This window comes from Triticum aestivum, chromosome 2A, assembly GCF_018294505.1.
Source record: "Triticum aestivum cultivar Chinese Spring chromosome 2A, IWGSC CS RefSeq v2.1, whole genome shotgun sequence".
Lineage (NCBI taxonomy): Eukaryota > Viridiplantae > Streptophyta > Magnoliopsida > Poales > Poaceae > Triticum > Triticum aestivum.
In genome coordinates this window covers 156,618,467-156,625,646 of record NC_057797.1, presented here as the reverse complement: position 1 = coordinate 156,625,646, position 7,180 = coordinate 156,618,467, and the positions used below count along the sequence as shown (strand labels likewise).

Below are 7,180 nucleotides of genomic sequence, written 5' to 3'. Positions count from 1 at the left end.
CAAGATTGTGTTGTGTTCAATCATGTCAAAAGCTTTTTCAAAATCCAGTGTCAACAATACCATAGGCTTTTTGGACTATATTCGGTCTTACTCGATTCTCTGCTTGGCAGATTGCTGCTTGTGTGAAATTCTTGATGTGGGCGTGTTCGAATAAGATTGCTATAGGATTCCCCCGCAAAAAAGAAAAAGAAAAGGAAAGATTGCTATAGGATTCCACTCACTTTTTTTCTTTCCGAGTATAAAGCATATTCTATTTAGTTGAACAGACTCCGTGGTGCAGGTTACGAGTTATCCTGTTCTCTGAAACCTGGTCCGTTGTTTTAGATATTTTTGCGCCTCTTGGTGTTACTTTCTTCTATTTAGAATAGAAAAGCGGGATGTCCTGCGTTTTCACTTTCACTCCACTGATTGGGCTGCGCGCGACATGTCAAACCAGCAAGGCTGTAGAGTTTGTACGACCTGGGTCCAGAATCTCGACACGTTCGACCCCTTGCGTTTTATCCGAGAGGAACACGACATGTTTTAATGAAAAGAACCGGTCCTGAGAGGAACAAAAGAAGACTGTAGCCTGACATGAACAACGTATGTTGCCGCCACCATCAGTTTGCCATTCCAGAAGGGTGTTAGCACGTGTCCAAGAAGGAAAGAAAAAGACCTTAGGTTGGATAGCATGTTCCTGACAAAAGATAATAACAAGAGTCCGAGGATACTTACAGTACATGTGTACTGACGTACTCCGTTCCACTCTTTACTGCCGGGATTTGATCAGCCCTAGACATGGCACTCAAAAAACTTGGTTGAAAATCTTGGTTCTGCCTGCCATGTACTACGTCTAAACACTAGTCTGACTTTTTCTGTTGTTTTTCATAAATAAATTTGCATATACGTATCTTGTAGGTAGGCTATAGAGTTGAAAGGAGGAGGAAATTTTAGGGAACATTGTGTAGACATCAAGTATGAAACTCGTCGTCAACTAGCGAAGCAGCATATTTAAAACTGCTAGTACTACTATATCTGAGGGATATATATTTTAGAGCCCGGATAAATTTTTGCCACGGCATAATTTTAACCTGCCAAACTCGTAATAACTGTATGAAATTTGCTCATTTGTATTCTGTGGACGGGAGCGACGGGGAGATGGGGGATCCGATTCGATTCTACTGGCTGGGTTCCCCCACAAGGCTAGGCGATCCCAGAGTTGAGTGCCGTCAATCTGCTAAACAGCTTTTAGCTTATCTCTCTAGGAGGTAGCTAGATCTAGGCCCCTCCTAGCCGAGCGTGCCTGCTTGCTTTCGAATCAGGAACTCGTGTGTTCGGGCATCAGAACGGAGCTGCAAATCGTACCGCTGCGACTGTACACTGTCAAATTGCACTTGCGGCCCTAAATGGAACGATCCACTGGTTCTGCACTAGAGCTTACACCAACCATTTGTCGGCATAATAAGAAAAGGAGAAAAAAAAAAGTTACCGTCAATGAGGACATCCTCCTCAGGCCGTTTCTGTTGCGACAGAAACAACTGATTTGATAACCCAACACCGGTGAAAAAACATGTAGCACGATACGCAAAAGAGACTGATGCCCCATCACATTCACCGGTGACGACATGGCCAGCAAAACGCAAAGCAAAGAAGACCGGCTTGGGGGAAAAAAACGGCGCGGTGATTCTGAAAAGCACAGAGGCTAGACTCGCCTGAGGATAGTTTGGCCGAAGTATATTGACCGATAGCAACAGGCCGAAACTAAAAAACACCTTTCACTTGCCCCTTCGCTGTCCCAGTCTCACAGCCTTTCCTTTTCCGAAGCAATCCTGCGTCGGCAATTTGGCACCACAAGCTACCACTAGCAAAGGCAACTAACCAAACCGCTCTACTTACCCCTACTGCTGCTGTTACCACCTCGTCGCATCTCGACAGGAACAGGCCACAAAGGTCACAAAGATCAAATTCTCTCTATAGTAATAGCTTTTAATTTAGACAGGAGAGGGGGGTGGGGAGACGGAAGATCTATGTACAGGTTCTGCAGCTTACATGCACGGTTCTAGCTTTCCTACCACCACCACCCAACACAACACAGCAGCTGAAAGAATGGATGAGCCAAAGCACAAAAGCCCCCTAAGGTTTACAAAAAAGAGAACCTCACAGGATCGTGCGGCCGTTGGTCTTTCTCTGTGCCTCCTCCCATGGAGAGGGCGGCTGTGCGGCAGACCCCATGTCCAGCTCTCCTCCCACCATCAATGCCGGTAGGCCACCGCTGGCCGTGGAGCCGCCCATGGTCCCTCCGATGCCAAGCCCAAGGAAGTCCAGAGTGGCAGGCTTGGGACCGAACAGTGGTGATTGCCCCATCATCAAATCTGGCAACCTTGGATTTGAACCTTCATAGGCGAGACCAAGTCCAAGGCTACCAGATACCATCGGCCCAGGCTCCATATCCATTAGCTGGTTATGATTATTGCTCCTTTGGTGCCATTGCTGTGGATTGCTATCAACGAACCTTCCCCCCTGAGGTAGCTTGGCCTGCGGTGAGTTGTCGATGTACCTTCCTTGTGGTAGCCTGGATTGTGGCAAGCCATCGATGTACATTCCTTGAGGCAACCTTCCTGGTGTCGAATAATCAGGGAACCTTCCATGAGGTAGATTGGATGGTGGCGAGTTGATGAAGAACCTTCCTTGAGTTGGATTGGATGGTTGCGAGTTATCAAAGAACCTTCCTTGAGACAGATTTGATGCTGGCGAGTTGTCGAAGAACCTTCCTTGAGGTAGCAGTTGCTGGGATGGCAGTGAGGTATCCATGAATCTCCCTTGAGATAGCTTGGATGGCATCGAGTTATTGATGTACCTGTCTTGAGGTAATCGAAATTGTGTTGAGCTGTCGATGAACCTGTCTTGAGGTAACCGGGATTGTGTCGAGCTGCTCTCGATGAACCTGTCTTGAGGTAACCGGGATTGTGTTGAGCTGCTCTCGATGAACCTGTCTTGAGGTAACCGGGATTGTGTTGAGATGCTGTCGATGAACCTGTCTTGAGGTGACCGGGACTGTGTTGAGATGCTGTCGATGAACCTGTCTTGAGGTGACCGGGATTGTGTTGAGATGCTGTCGATGAGCCTGTCTTGAGGTAACCGGGATTGCGTTGAGCTGCTCTCGATGAACCTTCCTTGGGGCTGCTGGGATTGCGTTGAGCTGCTCTCGATGAACCTTCCTTGAGGTGGCCTGGATGGGGTTGATGAGGAGGAACTTGCAAGACCAAACTCCTTCAAGAAAGATGTGCCTGCTTGCGAAGCTCCAGCCTCAGCAGCCTTCTGCAGGAGTGCAGTCGCAGATATGTGCGGTGCTGGTGGTGGAGCAAAGGTGCCGGGGTTGCTTGCATCTGTCTGTGGGAACAGAGATGATGGTGTACCGATTGCAAGGCAAAGGAAGGTGGGATCAACACCTATAAGATCACGCAGCGATCTACTCTGGGGAGTGGTGCTTGTTGTGGCTGATGCAAACAGCCCCGCAAATGTGCTAGTCGTCGTTGCTGGCGCAATGGAATTGGATGCACTGCTGACTGTGCCACAACTGGTGCTGCTGCCACCTGTACCAATGGCATCCGAGGGCGAGGGGAGGAAACAAGGAGGCATCGGGGTATCATTATCTGGCAAGTTGGAGTCTTCTAGTTCAGCGACGTCGTACTTATCGGCTTCCTGGAAGCAAACATCTTCATCTCGCTTATCCTCCTCCTCTTGCTTGATATCCACAATTGGCTCCACAACCACCACTGGCTCTGTAACATATAGGCACAGTACGGAAGAACAAGTCACTCATCATTGTTGCCTAAATGATCATAAGACTAGCTAAATTGGGAAAGAAACAAGACTCATGTATTCCTTTTCTTGTTACAGTAATAACAAATAAAGATGGATTTAGGGAGAATGACTTTGCTATAAATCTAACATAGTCTATGAATAGATAGTAAGACAAACACATTGCAAAATGCAAAAGAAGCATACCATCCAAATTTGGCACAACTGCCACCATTGGCTGCTGCTCCTGTGGCGCTGGAGATGGCGGCGTTGGAGATGGCGACGACGGAATCCGCTGCGGCTGTGGCTCCTCCATTGCTGCCTCAACGTGCTGCGGCTCATCCACCTCGGCCACGGCAGAAGTCTCATTTTCATCTTCTCCCCCCTTGTCCCCCTCATCCTCCTTTTCCTTGTGCTTATCCACATTCTCCTCTTCTTTCTCCTTGTCCTTGTCCACATTCTCCTCAACCTCCTCCAAATCAGGTGGCCGAGGCGAAGGCGGCGCCGGAACAGCGAGCACTCTGCCGGTCTCCTCCACGAGAGCGCCACAGAAAGCGCGATGTGTCACGAAACTGTCTCTCCTGAATCAAGCCAGCACGCCGACTGATGAATGAAACAAAAGCACAAACATTTGCCCTTCAAAGGGAAGGAAAAGGGACCATCGAAATTGGGGGGAACCGAGCTGGAAGCAGTACCTGGTGAAGAGTGTGCCGCAGTCACAGCGATACTCGCGGGTGCCGCAGGTCTTGGCATGGGCCTTGAGGTCGGCCTGGACGGCGTAGCGCTTGCCGCAGCGTGGGCAGGCCCATCGCTTCTCGCCGTGCTTGCGGCAGAAGTGCTTCTTGATGCCCGTGAGGTCCCCGAGCGCGCGGGCGGGGGAGTGGTGCACGCAGCCGGGCTCCGGGCAGACGTAGACCCTCCGGCGCGGCGGCGCCGCCCCGGGGCCGCGCTGGCGCAGCCGCCACGGAAGGTTGTGGCCCCGGCGGTGGAGCTGCAGGTTCTGGTCCCTCTGGAAGCCCTTGCCGCACACCTCGCACACGAACCGGTTGGTCGCCATGAGCGTCCCCGGCGACAGCGCGATCACCTCCGCGTCCGGATCTGCACAAGCACACGGAAACCGACCACCATCAGACCAAGAAAGCTCGCGCGAGCCGTACCAACCACCCCGCAAAACCCGAAGCGCGCGCTCTCGCCTGGCGTCCCGGGGAGGTTCCTCTTCTTCTTGGGCGGCGCCGGCGTCGCGGCCGCCTCCGGCTGCTCCGGCTCCGTCGGATTGGGCGGCATCCCCGGTCGATCTGGCGCCGCGGCCGCCGCTCCGCTCAGCTCACAGCCCTCCAGCTGCTCCTTATCGGCGCGCAGACCCGCGTCAGCGAACGGAGCGCGCGGCGGCGGCGGAGGCGGTGGACGGAGGATTTTTTTTTTCTCTCCCTCTCTCCTCCTTTCTTCGCTTCTTCTCTCGCTGGCTGGCTGGCTTGGCTTGTCTTGCTTTCGATTGGGGGTTGGGGGTGTGGGGAGATGGATGGGAGTCAGAGCGGCCGCGGCATCGGGATGAGGCGTTGGCGTTGGCGTTGGCGTTGCGGTGCTCGCTCGGGTGGGGTGGGGTGGGGTGGTGTGTACCGCGCGGTGGTGCCAATCCGGCACGTTGGCTTTTGGGTGCGGGGTGGGTAGCGTCCCCTCGCCGCCGTCGGATTCCGCGCCGTGATTCGTGCGCACGTGGCCTCGCCCTGCCGTTTACTGCCCTGCGGGGACACCCTTTTTGGTGGCTAGCTTGCCCCCTTTTAAATCCAGCCCCACACCCCGAGAAAAATCGCCCGTGTCCAATCGCCTCCATCACTCTGCCCTCTCTCCCCTCAATTCCACGTACCCTACGTATGGTCGACCAGCTGATACCGCCGCAAGTACTGTACAAGTACCACCAGTACTAGTACAATTATGTTATACACCAATGGGATGCTGCTACCACTACTTGGTTCTACTGCAAAAATAAATACTCCCTCCGTCCGCGAATAAGTGTACTTCTAGCTTTTGTCTTAAGTCAAAGTTTTAAAACTTTGACCAACTTTATGGAAAAAAGTAGCAGCATTTATGACACTAAATTAGTATCACTAGATCTGTTTTGAAATGTATTTTCATAATATATCAATTTGATATCATATATGTTACTACTTTTTTGTATATAGTTGGTCAAAGTTTTAAAACTTTGACTTAGGACAAAAGCTAGAAGTATCGCGGACGGAGGGAGTAACTACTACTTGGTTCCTCGGAGAAATGGGATGCTTTATTGGAACGGATTTTAATCGTCAGGTGAGCGAAGCCGAAGATGTCTGCGGCCAGGACGGAAAAGGAGGGGGGGTCGTGTCGTGTCCAGCGAAGGGAAATGGAACGCGGTGGCCAGCGGTTGGATCTCCCCGGCCGGAGTCGATAAGGGCGGAAAGCGATGCTGGCCCCAGCTAAGCTAGCGCGGCTGCTCAGAGATCGCCGTTATCCACATGGCGGTGGGGGTTGTCGTGTCGCCCCGCCCCCCGCCCTCGCCTCGGGCCACGGCACGCCACGGCAGGCAGTAACGGACGCGCTCGCCCGCGCGCCACCGCCAACGGAAGCCGCCGCGCTGCGCTGCGGCCATACGTATACGCGCGACGGCGCGGGCGTACGTATTCGCGCGCAACGGACTGGAAAGAAGTCGGCGAGCGAGCGTATTGCCCCACGCTGTCGAGGCGGACTAGTCGCCCTGCGACGGGGTGACGGGGGCACGGGGCCCCTCCGCCCTCTGGGCGACTGGGGCGGATAGTAAACTCGTGAGCTAGAGCTTGTTTCTTCCAAAGGTGGACTACCAATAAAAAAGGTTCACTTTTACGTGTTGGTAGCTGTTGTTTTTCCGCCTAGGTTTCGTGCCGATGGGGGAGGATATTTTAGGTGCCGTCGCCTAGACCCACCTCCTGCGTGGTGCGTGTTGGATCTATCACCGCGTACGGAGGCCAAAGCAGGCAAGCGACGGTGACACTTGCCGGCAATGCCATGGGAATGGGTGCCGTTTTGGTGAACGTTTTATTCTTCTACTTCTTTTCGCGGGGGCAAAGTGCAGGCGTTTATCCTGAAAGTAATCTTTTCAAACCATATACGCTGATAAGTGCTCCCTCGAATATAAGAGTAGTGATCTAAACCCTCTTATATTTATTTATAGATGGAGTAGACTTTATGTGAAATGATCTTCTACTCCTTTTTGTAGGGGGGAGACGCATGTGTTTCCCTCATAAGTGCCCTTTCAAAAGCGCAAGGATAAATACTTTTAAATTTTGTGTGAATTTACACCACACTCCTTTCGGTGAGACAAGTGTAGGCATTTTCTCTAATAAACATTATATTTCTACTAGGAAATTGCATGTTGCAACGGAGGCATACA

At 52.0% G+C, this 7,180-nt stretch overlaps 1 protein-coding gene across 1 annotated transcript; it reads right to left on the bottom strand.

Annotated features, from left to right (window-relative positions):
- Nucleotides 1-1,930: 1,930 nt before the first annotated feature.
- Nucleotides 1,931-5,351, bottom strand: LOC123188114 (zinc finger protein ENHYDROUS). Its single transcript, XM_044600156.1, has 4 exons — nt 4,974-5,351; nt 4,476-4,878; nt 3,988-4,361; nt 1,931-3,761 (listed from the first exon to the last, which is right to left on the bottom strand). The coding sequence occupies exons 1-4, from the start codon at nt 5,062-5,064 to the stop codon at nt 2,137-2,139; spliced, it is 2,493 nt and encodes an 830-aa protein (XP_044456091.1). The 5' UTR covers nt 5,065-5,351; the 3' UTR covers nt 1,931-2,136.
- Nucleotides 5,352-7,180: the final 1,829 nt, after the last annotated feature.